This window comes from Puntigrus tetrazona, chromosome 4 (assembly GCF_018831695.1).
Source record: "Puntigrus tetrazona isolate hp1 chromosome 4, ASM1883169v1, whole genome shotgun sequence".
NCBI lineage: Eukaryota > Metazoa > Chordata > Actinopteri > Cypriniformes > Cyprinidae > Puntigrus > Puntigrus tetrazona.
The window spans coordinates 17,806,463-17,824,713 of NC_056702.1; the positions used below are offsets into that span (position 1 = coordinate 17,806,463).

At 43.4% G+C, this 18,251-nt stretch overlaps 1 protein-coding gene and 2 pseudogenes across 1 annotated transcript in view; 2 read left to right on the top strand and 1 right to left on the bottom strand.

The window, feature by feature from the left end:
* LOC122343009 (low molecular weight neuronal intermediate filament-like) overlaps positions 1-5,001 on the top strand; it is a 5,624-nt gene extending 623 nt beyond the window's left edge. Inside the window, 6 exon segments of the mRNA XM_043237278.1 lie at positions 1-1,033; positions 3,321-3,399; positions 3,402-3,637; positions 4,053-4,177; positions 4,355-4,536; positions 4,539-5,001. The exon segment at positions 1-1,033 is cut by the window's left edge and continues 623 nt beyond it. Of these exon segments, the coding sequence (XP_043093213.1) occupies positions 314-1,033; positions 3,321-3,399; positions 3,402-3,637; positions 4,053-4,177; positions 4,355-4,536; positions 4,539-4,849 (1,653 nt within the window). The 5' untranslated portion in view covers positions 1-313 and the 3' untranslated portion in view covers positions 4,850-5,001.
* A 6,679-nt stretch (positions 5,002-11,680) lies between these two features.
* Positions 11,681-14,249, bottom strand: LOC122343145 (annotated as a pseudogene).
* Positions 14,250-15,413: 1,164 nt separating this feature from the next.
* On the top strand, positions 15,414-16,723 carry LOC122343084 (annotated as a pseudogene).
* Positions 16,724-18,251: the final 1,528 nt, after the last annotated feature.

Consider the following 18,251-nt stretch of genomic DNA (forward strand, 5'->3'; position numbering starts at 1 on the left):
TTCTGTACTTCTTTGGCCTTTTTATCTATACGCTCGCTTTCTTAGTTGGCAACCTCCACCCGAAAGGGATGAGTGGCCACAAAAGCAGATCGAGACAGTGAATGAGCGAGCCCTCTCCTGGGACTCTGTCTTTTTGCTCAGGGTTGCAGGTTTGCCCCTTCACCACCGCCCATGCGTCAGATGATGCTCGCGCGCTCCGACTATAAAAGACGCCGGTGCGCCATCCCGACCGGCACTCTCTTTCTCTTTCTCTGTCTTCCCGCATCCACACACTTACTTCACTCGCTCGGTCCGTGATCTCCAGCGCGCCAGCATGAGCTATTCCGGCGACATGTACACGAGCAGCTCCTACAGGAAGATTTTCGGAGATGCGCCGCGGCGCGTCCCGACGGCGGGTTACCGCTCCGGAGCGCAGCTTCAGCAGCAACATCAGCACCGCACCTACGGCTCTCCGTCCCCTGCGATCGTATCCTCAAGTTACCGGACCAAGCGCGGCTTCCAGCCCATGCAGGACTCCGTGGACCTGACCCAGACCACCGCCATCACCAACGAGCTGAAGATCATCCGCACCAACGAGAAGGAGCAGCTGCAGGGCCTGAACGACCGCTTCGTGACGTTCATCGAGAAGGTGCACAACCTCGAGCAGCACAACAAAGTTCTGGAGGCGGAGGTCGCGCTGCTGCGCCAGCGTCACAGCGAGCCGTCGCGTCTGCACGACCTCTACGAGCAGGAGATCCGCGAGCTGCGCGCGCGCGTCGAGGAGCTGACGCACGAGAAGAGCCAGATGCACCTGGACTGCGTGCAGATGAACGACGCGCTGGAGCGCCTCAAGGACAAGCTGGAGGAGGAGAGCCGGCTGAGGGAGGAGGCCGAGGGCAGTCTGAAGGGGTACCGCAAGGACGTGGACGACGCCACGCTGACGCGCCTGGAGCTGGAGAAGAAAGTGGAGTCTCTGCTGGATGAGATCGCCTTCCTCAGGAAGGTGCACGAGGAGGAGCTGCAGGAGCTCCAGGCGTCGCTCCAGGCCACGCAGGTATTTCTCAGTCACAGAGAGAGTGACCCTGAGCACGAGAGACGGGTTCTCTCCTCACCCGGACCTTCGGGAGAGCGCGATATCGCTCTGAGATGCAACCGTTTGAAAATCTGGGTGCAAAAAAAACTTCTCAGCGATGCATATTACTAATCAACAACTTTTCATAGATATGCAGTAGGACGTTTACTAAATATCTTCGTGGAACATGATTTTGGCACGAAAGAAAAAAGATCATTCTGACTCGTATAATATGTCTCCAGACCTTTCTACTGCTAGGCCCAGAGAGTTTTACACTGATCTCAAGTAGAACAGATACGGAGGCATTTCTACGTAACAGTTTAATACTAGTCAAATAAATAATATTGCATGCATGACTAATGTGTAAAATATCCTGTCAGTTGTTCTAAATATGCCTTGCGTAAGTTTAATATATAGTAAAAAAAAAAAAAAAAAAAAAAAGACCAAAAAAGCATGAGCATCATTTTGCATATCCTTAAAATGTCATTTAAATCAATGACCGTAGATCTAATATTTTAGAAATAATTATTCTGAATCATATTTGATATGGCAAGCGCAAAAAAGTTCATCTGGTGATTCTGACAAGCGTGGAATGTTTTCTCCAGGGTTTGGGTATGTTCTGCAGCGTCACTGACCGCCGTGTGATTCAGCACAAGCATCAAGAAGCACAAAGTACCAGAACAGCATTGCGATCGACTTCCAGTGAAACTAAACCAGTTTATTTCATGCATTAGACAGTTAAAACAAGTCCTTATAATAATGTTCATATTTCAGTTATATTTAATACGAGTGAATCAGCCTGACTACGTTATTTCACAGCAGTTATTTTTAAATGTCTTTAGAAGCTACGAACAGAACTTATTTGAGGAGAAGAGCCTATAAATAGCAGAAATGCAGTGAATGACTCTGAGTGTGTGAGCGCGGCATGTGTCTGCAGGATTTACAGCACTGCAGAGCTCACACACACACACACACACACACACACACACACGCTCACAATCCCAGCCTGCACTGCACCAGGCGAGCATCAAAGCACGCTTCATCAAGACCGGACGAGCGCTTGGGTACAACGTATTGAAAGTTGAAAGGGTTATTGCTGATTTGAAGTTCATAGCTCCTCACTTTGCCGGTGCTCAGAGGAAGATGATGATGATGGTGATGAAGATGATGATGATGGTGCAGTAGCGCAGGATTTTAGGTGTGGCTGCCGGGCGCAGCGTCCTTGAGAGAGACCGCATCGCTCTACTCCTGCGCTACACGACAGAAAACTCCTAAACTGAGAGTCTGGGTTCAGGCAGCTTCATCCTTTCCTGTGTGTTTAAAGCCCTGAGCGTGCACCACGTCCCTCGGCCCCGAGGGCTCCGAACCTCATTACAGCACACTCAAAGAGCGATTCAATGCACCGTGACCAACATTAGCGCTTCATATGCTGCCTTTTCACCGGCAGGGCAACTTCTCCACCCCGCGCACATTGCTTTATTGATTGCATTCACTCTCAAACCGTTTATTCATCAGTTTATTCAAACAAGCACTGAGCACAAAACCGGTCAAAAGGCTCTTTTTTGGTGCATATTACTAATCAGAAATTACGCTTTGATAGGACATTCACAAAATATCTTCATGCAGCATCATCTTTACCTAATATCCTAATGTTTTTTAGCTTACAAGAAAAATGGATCATTTAGAGTCGTGCATGTATTGTTGTCTGATTTATATGATGTGTATATGCACAGCTGTAATTTACTTTTGCTTTTAGCTCAGATGTAAATGAGCGAATGATGAATTATTCAATCAATAATGATTCAGCAACTTAATTTCAGCTTCCTCATCAGATCAATACTAGTCTGTTTTACAGAGTAAAGACTATTCAACAAGACCGTGATACGGCGAAAACAATAACATTTCAAAATATTGTCATTGCATTTTAAATTCACTATTTTTGATCAATTTATTGCATCCTTTCTCAATAAAAGTTCAAAGTAAGTAAATGCACATGTAACTAACTATATCAAATATACTATATATGCATTGCTAAGGACTTCATTTGGACAACTTTAAAGGTGATTTTCTCAATATATAGATTTTATTTTACCCTCAGATTCCAGATGGATGCATCTCAGACATATAGTGTCTGATTCTAACAAACCAGACATCAATGGAAAGACTATTTATTCAGCTTTCCTAAATTTGACCCGTGCTCCAGGGTCATGTTTATTAAAGGTGTTTGTGTGTGCGTGTCGAGTAACGGCTGACTGTTCTTCGCTCTCAGGTGTCTGTGGAGATGGGCGTGAGCAAGCCGGACCTCGCTGTAGCCCTGAAGGACATTCGTGTCCAGTCACAGTCTCTCTCCCCCGGAACCAGCAGCAGGCGGAGGAATGGTACCGCTCAAGTTCGTCCACGGTGACGAGGGCGGCGGCGCGCAACAACGATGCCCTGAAGCAGACCAAAGACAGGCTGTGTGAGTACCGCCGACAGCTGCAGGCCCGCACCCTGGAGATCGAGGCCCTGAAAGCCCACAACGAGGCTTTAGAGAGACAGCTGGCGGAGATGGAGGACCGCCACAGCAACGAGATCGGCGAGCTGCAGGTGAGGCGCTTCAGCCTGGGCTCATGAAATGCATGCCAGTAATAATCTCTATATGCAGAAACCGACCGACATGTGACATGCACGTGTTTGGCATGCATATAATACATCAGTTTTGCACGCATATAATGCACTTTTTATTGCATGTGTAGAAGTCCATATAATAAGCAGTTTTTGTGTGCATATATACACAGATTATTGCATGCATATGATATGCAGTTATTGCATGCATGTAGTACACATAAAATAGGGCACTTACCCCAAACTCCTAAACCTACCAATTGCGTCCATTTCTACATATGCAAAATATAACCAGAAAATTCAAAACTGCTCCTGTTTAGTTTAATTTCAGAGCCCACTGTACTGATAATATTTATAACATGTCATATTTCATATTTCTGTTCTGTTTGTGCGGTAGGACACTATTCAGCAGCTGGAATCCGCTCTGAGGAGCACCAAGGGTGAGATGTCCCGTCATCTGCGTGAATACCAGGACCTGCTAAACGTCAAGATGGCGCTGGACATCGAGATCGCCGCCTACAGGTCAGACTCAGAACTGCCGCTAGTCTCGTGACCGAGGCCAAAACACGGCCGTTGTAGTTTCTTTGGCCTCACATATAAGCCAGAATTTGCATGTAATGCACACAAATGACACTAAAGGCGTAAACAGAACCGTTTGTCAGAGTTCCATTTTGACCCATATATGGTCGTTCCCAACAGGAAGCTGCTGGAAGGAGAGGAATGCCGTCTGAGCTCTGTGGGCGGTGCCTTGCTACACTCCGCCTACTCTTACACGCCGAGCCGCACCTATGCCCTGAGGAAGGGCGGAGCCAAACCCGAGACAGAGGAAGAGGAAGAGCAGGAAGAGGAAGAAGAGGAGGAGAAGGAAGAGGAAGGAGAAGAGAGGAGGAGGAGGAGAGGAGGAGGCCGAGAAGGAGAAGAACAGGACGGGGGGAGGCGGCGAGGAGGGAGGAGGAGGAGGAGGAAGAAGAAGAAGAACAGGAGGATGAGAAGGAAAAGGAAAAAGCCGATGAGAAGAAGGAAAAGGAAGAGAAGAAGAGCCCAAAGGAACAGAAAGAGAATGAGAAAGAGAAAGAAAAGGAGAAGGAGAAGGAGAAGAAGAGCGATAGCAATAAGGCAGACAGCAAGAGCGCTAAGAGTGAGAAGGGGGACAATAACAAGAGTGAGAAGACCTCGGCGCTCAAGAGCAAGTAAAGCATCGACAAAAACACATCCAGCGTCCATCCATCCATCCATCCTCACCTCACTGACCTCATCTGGATCTCTGCTGCTGACCCAAGAGTTCTGCTCATCATTTACTTTCTTACAATAAGAGAGTGTTTCACACAAACCTCCGGAAGGAAAGAAACGCCCGTCTTACACGGCCTTGAATCTCAAAGAGGAAAATCCTCTTTACTCGTGTCGTTCCGAACCCTGTAGCTTTCTAAAACACAAATTAAAGGGCTCACATGACGCCGCTAAAAAGAGCGTTCATTTGCGGCTTAATTGATTACTGATCCTCTCTGCCCCGCTTTTCTGAAACGTGTAGATTTTTACAAAACTCACTGTTCTGAAAAGCGCGGTGTGCTCTGATTGGCCGGCTATTCGCGCGCTGTGATGGAAATGTTACACCCCTTACCATATTTGGAAACACACAGCGTCTCCACGGCAACAATGCCACAGTTAGTAATATGCATTGCTAAGAACTTACTTCAAAGGTTTTCTCAACTCGGATTCCAAGATTTTAGTTGCATCTGAGCCCAATATTGTCCGATCATAACAAACCAGACATTAATAGAAGTGCAGCATAAATCAGCATGCACTTCTATTTTAAAGGAAAAAGCAGCTTTTATCTTAAGCTAGTCTTCGAGAAAAGACGGAATGGCGCTGGGAGGCGTGAATGATGACGAAAAGGTTAACTTTTCACACAAGACAGACCGCAAAGTGTTCACGTGCCATTATTACCCAGAATGCAGCACAAAAGCAAGCTGATGCCATGCAGTCCAACTACAAAACGGACCAAGTCTGCAGGTTCCAACCTCTCGGTGCTATTTGATTTTAAACCTAAGTGAGTTTGGACTTGGAGGAGGCGATTCATCCAGAGCTTCACTGATGTCCTGAATGTATGTCACGAGCCAAGCACAGGGACAGGCCGCGTCTCCTAACTCTCCAGCATCTACGCCACATGAGCGAAGTCGTCCGAGCTCATCTCATTCACATGCGTCGCAAGAGCATGCAACGTTTTCCAACGTCCGTCCATCCCTCGACTGCACCGGAGTTAAACGAGGTCGTGTGAGAGAGAGAGAGAGAGAGAGCGTGCATCAGTCGTGTGAGAAAACCCTTCTGCAATTTAGATTCTGACGCTTTAGAGACGATCGCTGCTAAATATCCTCTATTCCTTCTTGTGTTCAAAAATGAGCTCCTCTTGATCGATTCATTCTTGACGGAGCTGATCTGCTTCCGAAGTCAAGCTCTTCTTCTCTTTCTAATAAACGACACGTGGCTTGCTCAGTTTCCTTATTAGATATTTCCTTTCGATTACATCAGATGTGTCCGGACCGATGCTGAAATCAAAAGACGTTTTTTATTTATTTTATTTTTGGGTAGATCTGTTGCTTGCACACACACCGAGCTACATGCATATAAAATAAAAATTACTTTCCGCTTCAATAAATGTAGTTAAAATAAACAGTTTGCAAGCACTTTCCTAAAAGCACGTTCTCTCATCATTTTTGTTGCATTGCAGTAAAGATGATGAGAGGAATTAATAACATTCACAGCATTTGTATTAAAGTACAAATAAAGTCTTGGCAGAACAACACAAGCTACCATGATGAATAAATGCTTTAATATTTAAATAAAGCACCATTTTTATCACTTTATAATAGTTGTATTCGGGAGAGAGGGAGCAAAGAAAAGCATAACAGTCAAATAGTATCTTTAGTATATCTTTATGTTTTAAAAAATGGTGTGAAATATCAGCGTCACGGATGGAAAAACAACCAGACATCGTCTGACGCTAAATATTTCCTATTTATGCATTTTTCTGATGTGCATAAAAAAAGCCCATAGAATAAACTATTTGTTAACTCCAACCTCATTATCCCTGATTTTTTAATTTTCCATCAATCTATCTATAAACGTTAATGTTAAATAAAACTGACCGGATGAGACTAGTTTAGCTGAGGAACAATTCAGAAGTTCTCCGGTGTTTTCTCTTGAATTATACCTCGTCAGTGAAAGCATCTTCACTCATTCGACCTGTTTAACCCTTATGTTGTACTGGGTTTTAGGGTTAAAGGAAATATCTGGGAAGACGGGACAGTGCAGCAAATCATTTCAAAGAGCAGGAAAAGAGGGAAGAGCGAGACTTCCAGCGAATGATTCGAGAGCTGAATACATCGAGAGGAGGTTCATGTGCATGGCCTGATTCACGTGGAGCTTGACAATACGAGGGGTGGATAGATTTGCTTGATGTGTGTAAACTGTACGTAAATGCCTTAATCATGAATCTAAACTGCTTAAAAGAGTCCTCACGTTTTCTGCATCTCCACGCTGTTTCAGAGACGTCCGGAGAGCTGATTCAGTGATGTTCCCCTAAAGCCAAATAAAGCCATTTATCAACCAAACGCTGCCTCTCTGTCTTCTGTGGCGATCAAACGGAAATCACTTCAGATGGAAAAGCTTCTATAAATATGGGTTCAGTTATTTCTATGCTTTGCCTTACAGTAAGATGACTGAAACTAAACACAGGAGCCTGTGTTTAAATGAAACTTTAAGGCGTCACTTAGATATTCTCTCGTACATAAACGCTTTAGATTGATGAGCTGAATCCAAAGATGAAGCTGATTCCCATCACTTCTAGTCGCTGAAATCTGTATTTAATGCAACTGGTCACAGGAACATTTTTTGCTTTTCAGCTTCAGGACTTGGCTCAAGAAACATTTCACGTGAGTAAAAGCTCTAGAACGAGACATTGTCTGTCACAGCAGTAATATTAACCTCTTTACAGGTTTGATCGTTTAACTTTAAAAGTGCACACACCGTCACGTACATAATCTTTACATTCACGTATGGAGAATATCTGAAAATCTGAGGAGCAAAACCATCTAAACAGTGAGCAAAACGCCTTTAAAGTTGTCCAAATTAAGTTCTTAGCAATGCATACAAAAAATGGAGTTTAACTAAATATCTTTGCTTAATATCCTATTGATTTTTGTCATATTCAGTGTATTGTTGTCTATGTCTTAACTTGTGACTATTTGAATTGACTACAGAGACATTTAATAAGAAATTGGTCAGTCACTATACATCCCTGTCATTATACTGTCAGTGCTTTGATGCAACCTGTGTTGTTAAAAGCGCTATATAAATAAAATGATTGATTGATTGATTGATGTCTCTGAATACACGTTCTTTTAGGACTTGTTTTATAGTTGTTTTATGGTATTTTTGTTAAAGTTTCTATGGATTATCCATTCTGTTCAGTAGATAACTCAGAGTTCAGGATGGCTGTCATCACGTCTTTAAAAAGGCTTTAGACTGATATGTATTTTATTACCGTGTATGAATTATGCAACCGGCAAACACTGGACGAATCCAACCATCATATATTTTACTTTTGACACTTAAAAGTGTCCGGAAAAAAGTATTGAGATCTTTTGCAATCGTTCAAAACGGTAAAAATATTTATATTAGATCTCATCAAAAAATCCTGGGGAAAAAACTCGAATCATTTCACACAGCGTTAGTCTTTGCATCAAGTCATGTTTGGTTCTTGATCAGATAAGTTCAGGATTGGTGATCAGACGTCTTGAGAACGTTTTGAGCAGTACTTTAAAGGATATACTCCTTATTTTCTCAGGGATCAACATATCTGTGACTTGTGCCTTAAGATTGAAATACATGGAATAATTGATTTGTTTAAATGATTATTTGACTCGAAGAAGAAAACACATAATTAAACACAAATATATCACGCATTTCTCTGTGAAACATGCTTTCCAGACTCCTCTGACGAAGCAGATCTATTTCCTGCTACAAGAAGTCCTCAAATATTCAATCAAGTGAATTATTAAAAGCTTCCTTTCAGCAATGATTACGTGCCAGAAATAATCTCAGTGAACAGTGACGATTACTCGTGAGAAGCTCGGCCTTAAACACACACAAGCACCAACATGTATTATTAATTATATGCATGCTTTTTAAATCCGATTCTTTAATTCTGTGGTTTCTAAGAACGAATCACCTTTTTGAAACAAAAACATCCCCATCACCGCTTCGACTTCTAGTTAAAAAAAATAGCACGGCAAAAGAAGCCCCGAAAACCTGCAGAAGTGAATGATATTTGTGGGCTGGTTCATTTTCCATCAATATTATTGTATCTCGTGGTCCTCCCCCTCCCTCCGGCTCTCTGCTATATATAGGCTTCTGCATTGCAGATGTCCCATAACCTGCAGAGATCCTGCTTTAGTTCCCACATTAAACTCTTCAATCTCACACACACACACACACACACACACACACACAGACAGACTGCATATCAAATACAGCATGACACAGCAGAACAGTGAGGTCTAACACACACACACACACACACAGAGAGAGAGAGAGAGAGTACGGCCAAAGCAACACTCTCCTTACTGTCTAGGACGTTTAAAACCAAAGCTTTTGCATCTGTATGAATGTTTTTATGTGTGTGATGCTGCAAAGACCTACCTAAAAGGTTAATGTGGACAAGTTATGAATCTATAAACCAGTGTCTTGTTCCTTGTTCCCTGAAACATAACTCTCTCTGTGTGTGTGTGTGTGTGTGAGAGAGTCTGTGAGGGGTGTGTGTGAGAGTGTGTGATGGGTGTGTGTGTTTGTGTGTGTGCGTGTTTGTGTGTGAGAGAGTGTGTGATGTGTGTGTGAGTCTGTGATTTGTGAGTGTGTGTGTGTGTGTGTGAGAGGTCTGTGATTTGTGTTGAGTGTGTGTGTGTGAGAGGTATGTGTGTGAGTGAGTGTGTGAGGGGTGTGTGTGTGAGAGGTATGTGTGTGAGTGAGTGTGAGAGGTGTGTGTGGTAGTGTGTGAGTGTGTGAGGGGTGTGTGTGTGTGTGTGTGTGTGTGTGGTGTGTGAGTCTGTGTGTGTGTGTGTGAGTATGTGTGAGTGAGTGTGTGAGTGAGTGTGTGAGGGGTGTGTGTGTGTGTGTGAGGGGTGTGTGTGTATGTGTGTGAGTGTGAAGTGTGTGAGTCTGTGATGTGTGTTAGTGTGTAAGGGGTATGTGTGTGAGAGTGTGTGTGTGAGGGGTGTGTGGTTACAGAAAGCCCAGATGAGAAGGATTGACTGAGACGCTTTAAACTGCATAAAAGAACATCGCTGCACATTCATACTTCTCTGATTGGTGACAAACCTTTTACCAAAATACCTTTATTTAATGCTTGAGCACGTTAGTCTTTCTTTTAATCTGGTATTATCTGAATCTAAAGTAGATCCTGCCACAAGGAAACAGGAGACTTATCTGGGACGAAAACAAAATAGAAATATTAATTCAATCTGACTCTAATATGTGGTCTTCAGCGCCACCTAAAGTCAACACTCTGTGAAGACATTTAATTACACGGAAAAAAAGAGAACATGAACAAGAAAACAGAAGAGAGCTGTCTTCTGTTGAACCTAAGATCCCAGATTTCTCAAAGAACACACACAGATCATTTATCAGGTATAAATCAAACCTGATCCTCCAAGTTTCCTCAAAACACCTGCCTGAAAGTGTTAACTAGTATGACCTGGTTAACTGCTTCAGGTGTTTGATCTAAACCCTGCAGGAAAGTCTTCCTGAACACGACCTTGTGACCCCGGGACTAAACCATTACATCACCAACATCAGAACACACTTTCTCAGCATCCTAATCACACGCTCCGTTCACTTACTGTTATAATAAAACTGCATAAATACTCGCAAACAACCCTAAACATGTAGTAAAAGCACGTTTAATTAATATCACGCTGTGCTTTATGTATAACTCACTTTAAATAGTGCAGCCCACATCTTTGGTAGAAAACGTGTATCGTTGAGCAATTACAAACAAAGCATGATTTTAAAGTATTACCTGCATAAACGTGTGGAAAAAGATGTGCTTAATTGCATTAACTTTAAATTCGTGTCTATTACGGTTAATGAAAGGCTCATGTTTTTGTTTTGAGTCCCCAAAAAACAGGTTGAGATTCACGTAAGGTCAAGAAACAAACCTTCAAGGACTGATCCGTTTCATTCAGAGAAATGTTTGAGAGTTTAAACAGTGTCTGTGTGTGTGAGAGACAGCCAGAGAGAGAGCGAGAGACAGCGAGACAGACAGAGAGAGAGACCTGATGGTGAAGAATGAGTCTGGATTTCCACCGAGTGGGCGGGGATATGCTAATGAGCCACTCTGACATCAACATTGAAACGAATCACTTTTAAAATGAATCCCAAGCCGTTTAATGATTCAGTTGAATTTTTCACTTGAGACAGTAACTTCACACACTTGATGTAAGAGTGCACTTTTCACAAAACGTTATTTATATAAACACCATAATCCAAAAGCGTTTCACTCAAAAGCATCGTAACTCTAAAAATCGGGTCTTCGAAGCTTTTGGAAAACGTAGCCCTGGTCGACAAACATTAAAAATCACAAAAGACAGAAAAATAAAGAACAAACAACATTGTTTCATATAAAATGTTTATCATTTCCATTTCAGTATAAAACAGCTCCACAACTCTGGCCAATTTAACAAACAATTCCACCGTCACAGCAGGAAAGATCGGACACTTCCTGTTCGTCTCTCTCTAAAACACTGGACACCTGGGGTGGAAGAAGTGAGCTTATTTGCCATTCTAGTTTTGGCGATAGAACATTAACGCATAAAACTAACAAATCACTTGTGGTTAGCTAGTATATCATTAATATTAACTTAAAAACAAAACAAAAGAACGCATGAATGAATGAATAAATGAATGAGCGAACACAAGCCGATCTGGTCACATCCCAAACACAAGTCCTTGAGTTCACGTTCACGGCAGCCCGGCGGAACTACGCGGTCTTCTGCTGGCCCTTCTTACCGATCAGGGACTTGTGGATGTGAGGAATGACTCCTGCGGGAAGACAGCAAACACACGAGCGCTTCACATCCTCATCCGTCAACGTCAGCGGCGAGCACCAACAAACTAAACTCTGACATACCTCCGCCGGCGATGGTGGCCTTGATGAGCGAGTCCAGCTCCTCGTCTCCACGGATGGCCAGCTGTAGATGGCGAGGTGATGCGCTTCACCTTCAGATCTTTGAAGCGTTTCCTGCCAACTCCAAAACCTACAGCCGAACACAAATTATTCAGGAACGGATCTGTTCGTTTTTTTTTACTTAGCTAGCGCTGCGGGAAAACCAGGCATTCGGTCAGCTTTTCTTTTTCTTAAAATTGAGATGTTCACGCGATCTGAAAGCTGAATGAAGAAGCTCGTCAGGACTGTATTTGTCCAAGATGCAAAACCTGGTGCAAAAGCGTTGAGAAAAATCTTTAAAGTTGACCAAATGAAGTTCTGAGCAATGCATATTACCAATCAATATATTTTGATTCATGTGCAACGATCTTTTTTACTGAATAACAGAAATTATCTTTTTTTAATGCAAATAAATAATGTTTATTGCTATAAATATCCCTGTGACTGTAAGGAAGGATAGCAAAATAAAGTGAGCCGTGAAGATTCTTTACAGTGGACGACCACGACCAAAAAATTATTCAGACACTTCACCCAAGCATGATTTTTCTCTTTCACCGCCAACAATTTTTTAGCCACAGTCTGAACAAACTTAAGCATTTCTTGCTCTAATTAATTAATAAACCTGGGTGGGTTCCGACACTCAGCGCTTGTCAGGTTTTACTTCCATTTCTAATCCTGAGCAAGTTGCGATATAATGCGTGGATGTTGGTTTGTCTGCAGCAGAAGAAAGGAGCCTTACTTCGCTGTGAGGTACTCGAGGATGGCTGCGCTGTAGACGGCTGCTGTGGCTCCCACGCGGCCGTGGCTTGTGTCTGCGAGTCTTCAAGTGCCTGTGAATCGGCCCACGGAACTACGAGATTCAGACCGCAGTCCCTTAGAAAGCAGCACCTGACACTGTTCAGCAGCCTTTACGACATGACATAAAATCCTAGCGAAGGATGTCCGAACAAGCAGACATTTAAACGTGGAGATATAAACAGACGCTCACCTGAAGTCCGGCCCTTTGCGAGGCGAGACACTGCTTTTCGCCTTGGCCTTGCCGCTGTCTTTCCCTGCCTTTCCTCCTGCCTACGAAACAACAGACTCAGGTCCAGCATCTCAGCCATTCATTAGCACGCGAACAGAAATACACATTTAATTTTTATATGCAGCCTTTTTGAAAAAACTATCAAAGCAAGTCACAAATTTAACATATAAAATACAAATGCACATAAATAAAAACATTGTGGAACATGCACCAACTTACCCCACGCAAAAAATATAGTGTTTAACAATAACTGACAAACATTGCAGAATTATGCAAGATGCACAAAAATGTCACACATTCCACAAATATTTATACACATGAAAAAATGTGCAACTATAAGAGGGATGTACAAATATCTATACTCTAAATTATATACTTAATTTAGAGCAATTATTTTTATAAGTAACAATTGCAAAACATATTGCATTTAATTAGGTGTACGTAACATCTTTTAACTGCGCGAAATGTAACGTTGCAAACTATTACATCATTTAAGCTATATTTAGAACAAATTTTTACATAAACAGTTAACGCTAAACAAGTGTGCAAATCATATACTTCTTATTAGTATATGCAAATAATGAAGGGTATATATTTAAACTAAAAACGCAGGTTTGGAGAAAATAAAACTGCACTACTCTTAGAGATCTGCACCGCTTACTCCGCCCGGAGGCTATGATTAAAACCTTCGTTAACAGCTGGCTCCTGCTTCATCTTCAAATGAATTAAAGTTTGGCATCGCTGCAAGTTTCAGCCTCCCGCTTCTTCACTGAACGACAGACAGCAGCTTCTCACGCTAAACGTACCCCACACTTTATCCCTGCTTCTGACAGCAACCTGCACAAACTACAACGACATAACGCTGTTCCGAGGAGTCTGAAGAACTACACGCGGAATAAAGTTGATTTGAACAGATCCGCTCCTCACTGCCGCTGACGGATAGCGCCGGAGGTTTAGCTTGGCTTTCCTGCGCGGAAAAAACTCACAACAACTGCGACGTGTATCAACAAAACCCTTCAGATATACACGATAGGCGGCTGGTCGTTTAATAGCGGACTACGTACGTCGAGGTTAAATAAATAGCTACTGCAAAAAGGCTATTAGCAGCACGAGCTAACAGCGCAAAACCTAGCGAGAAGCTAGCGCTAAATCTCTGCTAAGACGACAAATACGCGCTGAAACAAAAGAAGACACACTTTCGGTTATAGAAAACAAGTCTGCGACACAGCGCTGAAGAATTACGTACCATTTCAGCGAAGTATTACTTTGAATGGGGATCCGGGAGAGTCTGTGTAAAATCTATTTCGCCCCTTGACTCGGAGGAACAATAAACCCCGTTCGGCGGAGAACGCTTGAGGCAAAGCGAGCGCTGGACTCAGCCAATCAGAGCGCCTGTTGTTGATTCGAATATCGGGTAGGCCAATGGGATTGCAGCATGCATCTGCTTCTACCATCCCCCATCGATGAATGATGTTTGTACGGATGACACAGGGGGCGGGACTTAACAGTTTTTACTGAAAACATTTAACCAAATGACAAGAACTCACGATTTATGTAAATTATAACACGAATAAATATTCTAATCAAACTTTTTTCTGATATCACTATTGCAATTGTGCTACACGAGGCGATATCAAGTGTTAAAACATCTAATACTAATAAACTGGTGATTATTTTACATTTTCAAGACTTTAATAAATAAAGGTAGTCGTTAACATTTTCGTTCATACAGCTTGACGATTAATACGGTATATTAATATAATACTCCAACAATTATTTGCACTAATGAAATCTAAAACGTTTTATTTAAAGGACAGGTCCTATGAGAAAAAACATAAATGTGATGGTATATTTTCTATGCATAAAAACAGTTAAACAAAAAGCAAAATAAATAAATATATGAATAAAAAAAACACACAGTAAATAACAAATAAATTTTATCACATTGTACTAATGGGCTAGAAAAAAATTATATATTCCCTATAAAATATTTATATTGGTTTGACAGCATATCGTTTTTCTAACTATTATTAATATGTAAAAATATTTTGTAGTCTCAGCTCTTCGTTGGATATAAATGTTGTCTGGATGTTGCATTAAAAAAAAAAAGTTGTTATTTTCAACATTCCGTTCATTATCTTTATGCCACACTTTTTTTTTTTGTCTGTGACAAATTTAAATAAAACACCTATATTTTTTATGCATTCCATTCATTGCTATGGTTATGTCAAAATAACCAGTAAGGAAATAATTTGTCATTTTTAGAATATTCATCCAACAATACATTGTGTGGGTCAAAGATTTTCCATTTTCCTTTATGCCAAAAATGATAAGGATAAAGTAAAGGTCATGTTCCATTAAGATATTTTGTCAATTTCCTACTGTAAATATATCGAACATTAATTTCGGATTAGTAAAAGGCTATGCATTTCTAAGAACATCACGTGGACAACTTTAATGTGATTTTCTCAATATATTTTTTGGGGTTGTATCCACATAGCATCATTTGTGCAAAGGGAATATTTAAACGACTGGAAAACGTTAAACACACAGTAGATGTGTCGCTGGAAAAAAAAAAAAAAAACAAGCGAAGCGTTATCTGCAATAAAGCGCTTGCTTTAGTACGTTATCTTCAACACACCGTACTGTCAAAACAAAAGGGCGGGATTTACACTTTGACAGGCCAAAGAGAACGAGGATTTGGTGTTTACTCACGTGACAGACGGGTTACGATCCAATGGGAGAGGCGAATGAATGACTGACACGTCAAGCGGACAATCACGAGATGTTTCTATGGCGGTGACGTTTCAGAGCTGCAGCCCGTTCATAGGACGCTCTCGGCCAGGAGGCGGGATCTTGTGAAATACCGCTGGGGGAAAAAAAACAGCCGAGCTCTGGGTGATGGTGAAGATGGCGGATGGGGACAGCGGGAGCGAGCGCGGCGGCGGAGGAAGCGGCGGAGGGAGCGGGTTCCAAGCGTTCCAGAGGGACCAGGAGACCCAAGAGCTGGCGTCCAAACGCCTCGACATCCAGAACAAGCGCTTCTACCTGGACGTCAAGCAGAACTCGAAGGGCAGGTTCATCAAGATCGCCGAGGTCGGCGCCGGGGCTCCAAAGCCGCCTGACGCTTTCCATGTCGGTGGCGGCGGAGTTCCGGGATTACCTCGGGGACTTCATCGAACACTACGCCCAGCTCGGGCCCAGCACTCCGGAGCAGATCGCGCATCCTCCGGAGGCGAGGACGGCGGGCCTAGACGGGCCTTGAAGAGCGAGTACCTCGTGAGGGAAAACCGCAAATACTACCTCGATCTGAAGGAGAACCAGCGCGGGAGATTCCTGCGGATCCGGCAGACCGTTAACCGCGGCGGGTTCGGCGTTCCCGCCGGCGGCGGCGGCGGCGGAGGATTCAGTCCGGGCAGACCATCGCTCTTCCCGCTCAGGGTCTCATCGAGTTCCGCGACGCGCTGGCGAAGCTGATCGACGACTACGGCGGCGACGACGAGGAGCTGGCCTGCGGCGGCGGCGGAGCGGGGAGGTTACGCGGAGTTACCCGAGGGCACGTCGATAACGGTGGACTCCAAGCGGTTCTTCTTCGACGTGGGCTCCAACAAGTACGGCGTGTTTCTGCGCGTGAGGCGAGGTGAAGCCCAGCTACAGGAACTCTATCACGATCCCCTTCAAAGCGTGGAGCAAATTCGGCGGAGCGTTCTGCCGCTACGCCGAGGAGATGAAGGAGATCCAGGAGCGTCACAGGGATAAAGCGTTCGAGCGCGGAGAACCGGAGAGGAGTCCGAGGGCGACGACTTGACGACGACTGACCGCCGGAGGTGTCGCGTCGCTGGGCAACCGCGCGGGAGAGAGAGCCGCGCTCCGGAGGGGGATGCATGAAAACGATCGACGGCGAATAAAAGATGTCTGACTGAGAACACTGTCGTGTATGTGTAAGAGAATCCCGTTTAAAAGCAGTGTAGACGATGTTTGGCTAGATACATGGATTTTTCTGCTGGCTGCTCTCTGTAGGTCTTGTCATTTTGAAAGTTTTCCCCTTTATAAAGAAAGAACACAGAGACCGAGTTCACGAGCAGGGATGTTGTAGTGTTAGTGTGTGGAGAAGAACTGCTGCTTCTCTCTACTTTAGGTGTTTTTTTGGTGTCGTACCCTGCGGTGGAGAGCAAAACCAGCATCATCTGAGCGACTTGGTGTGCATCTCATAGTTAGCTCATTCAGGATGTGTGTGTGTGTGTGTGTGTGTGTGTGTGTGTGTGCGCATATATAAAGACTCAGATCAAACAGCTTGCAGCTTGTGGACACACAATACAGTTCAAGCAACAATGTACAAACCGTTAAAATGGTGCTATAAAGTGTCCCGCTGGCTGGTGGCTTTTCTTAACTTCTCCTGTTTGTGGTCAGGGTCCAGCTAATCGTTCCGGCGGACGGTCCGAGTCGGGAAGAGCATCATCGGTGCCGCTGGACGCCGCTAAATTCACCGGGATGACCTCGGCGGGCGAATTAGTCGTTTTAGAGCCGGTGACGTAACTGGAAAGGAAATCAAATGTAGAAAAACACCAAGCTGTGTTTAAATAGATTTATTTTTAAAAAGAACAATATACAGAAATAAATACACATATATATATAGAAATATATTTATATATAGACCTATAGAATCAATTATAAATGCTTCCTGAGCAGGCTATTTAACAAATAAAAGTCGGATGCAATTATATATATATATATATATATATACATAGGGGAATATTTCTTAGCGCTTCTCCATTCGTCTCTTATGGTCTCGGAGGAGCAAAATACTCAAACTAGGCTTCTCAGTTAAGCTTGCATTTCTTTTTTTCAACAACCCCGATGACGTGATAGAACTCCTCTTTCTTTCTCGGTGAGTCTTTCCGCTCCTCTTCCTCGGCTCGATCGGCTCGATCGGAGAAAAGGAGTTGTGACGGATCCCCGAGAGTCAGCCATACACGCCACCCACGAGCCGTAGGGATTTTCTACTAACTATCCGTATGAGTTTCCACCTCATTCTTGTCTGTACTGTGTTATGTGATAAAGGCAGCTGTTCAGTCGAGTGTGTACTGCTGTAATTCTCCACAGACTTCCTTTGAACAATAAATAGAACTTCTTTGCTGAGAACGTGGGTTTGTTTTTCGTGTTTCTTGACGGCTGAGCACTTCCACGCCGAAAGCATCACCAGACAGATTCACACAAATGCTGTTTTCCAGTGAAGCCGTCCTCTTCATCTTCATCTTCATCTTCATCCTGTCTTCTGCAAACTCCCAAACGATCACACTGACACTTGAACAAATGAAAATCACAATCTCTAGTTATTATGTTCAGTCCGT